Here is a 1450-nt window from a genome sequence, read left to right as displayed (position 1 = left end):
AGGAGAAAGATGAGGCTTTCTACTCCCGTAAAGAGGGGCAGTCTTGGAAACCCGCAGGGGCAGTTCGACCCTGCCCTCTAAGGTCGCTATGGGTCAGAATGGACTCCCTGGCCGTGGGTTTGGGACCCCGCCCGGAGCAGAAGGCCAGTGCTCTCTGGACAAGCCCACCTGTGGATGGGGTCTGCCTCCTGGGAACCTACAGGTGTCACATAAGATTGTATTCCCGTGGGGGGGGGTGTGCCATGTCTTCGAGAGGAGCAAAAAATGGCTGAGGTTGGGAGGGACCACTTCCCTCTTCCAGAGACTTAGCGTCGGAAAATAGCCCTTACAGCAATGAGGTGTCCATCGCCACCCGAGCTCTCCTCCTGGCTGATGTTGGAAGCAAACAGAAGGCCATCACTGGGTCCACCAGAGCCTCTGCCCGAGGTCTCTCTCTCTCTTTCTCTCTGGGACCCATTTCCTCTTGTGTGCCTGGCTCCTCCCCTGCCCCGTGGCTATCTGCTGAGTTGCTTAGGTTTCTGTTTCTCTTTCTTGGAGAAGTCCTGCCTTTGTGCAGAGGTCCAGCCGGCCAGTGAGGAGAGCGGCAGTGGTCCCGAGGCAGGGAGTGATGGCTTCCCACGATGGCTCGCAGCCTCCGTTCCTGAACCCCGTGAGTCCTGGGGATGTGGGCGAGGGCTCGGGCAGGGTGGTGAGCCTCCCCAGGCCAGGGGAAGCACCCACACCTGGGGCAGGAGCAGGTGAGAGTAGGGAGGGATCACCCACCGCAAAGGGCACCCGGGAAGAGAAGAGACACCAGCTGGAGCCACCCTGGTGCCACTTCTGTTCCATGAGGTCTGCTTAGTGCCTTTGAGGGACTAAGGAGGACAGTCCTCACGTGGGTGCATTGTCTGAGGGCAGACTTAAGTCATGACTGCAGGAGGCCTGGCTTTGGATGCAAGGGGAAGTCTAGCCAAGTGGCGGGGCTTCTAGCCAAGTGGTGAGGAGCATTCACTGGGAAAAGGCCTCCCTGGGCCAAGTCCTGGTTCCGCCCCATTACTAGCTGGGTGACCTCGGGCTAGTTATTTTCACTGCTCTGTGCCTGGCTTTCACACTTGTAAAGTGGGAATGACCCTGAACCCACCCCTGGGACTGAAATCAGCATGAGTGTGCTCAGCAGGCAGGTGGTGCACTATGGGTGTTGATTGGTGCTGGGTAAGGGCCAGGAAGCAGCCGGGAAGGCCTCCCGAGGAGGCGTCTGCATGCTGAGGAGTGAGTCAGGGTTCAGGCCCAGCAGCCAAGGTGTTTGCAGAGGAAAAGGCAGAGGAGCGGGGGTGGTGGCCTTATTTAATTCAACCAGTTTATTATCCCCACTTCACATAAAACAACTAACAAACAACATGGAGACTCAGAAAAGGTGAGGCCACTTGCCAAAATACACACACACACACACACACACACACACACACACACA

At 57.5% G+C, this 1450-nt stretch overlaps 1 protein-coding gene across 3 annotated transcripts in view; it reads left to right on the top strand.

The window, feature by feature from the left end:
• The first annotated feature begins 574 nt into the window (after nucleotides 1-574).
• Nucleotides 575-1450, top strand: part of LOC101657416 (galectin-9) — a 32054-nt gene continuing 31178 nt past the window's right edge. For all 3 annotated transcript variants that reach the window (XM_045299744.1, XM_045299743.1, XM_045299745.1), the window contains exon 1: nucleotides 575-649. In XM_045299744.1, coding sequence (XP_045155679.1) covers nucleotides 608-649 — 42 coding nt within the window. In that variant the 5' untranslated portion in view covers nucleotides 575-607. The remainder of the gene's footprint in view (nucleotides 650-1450) is intronic.

This window comes from Echinops telfairi, unplaced genomic scaffold, assembly GCF_000313985.2.
Source record: "Echinops telfairi isolate 266 unplaced genomic scaffold, ASM31398v2 ScPeMD7_7458;HRSCAF=8496, whole genome shotgun sequence".
Taxonomy (NCBI): Eukaryota; Metazoa; Chordata; class Mammalia; order Afrosoricida; family Tenrecidae; genus Echinops; species Echinops telfairi.
Note: the sequence above shows the minus strand (reverse complement) of the source record. Positions and strands in the feature narration are given on the sequence as shown.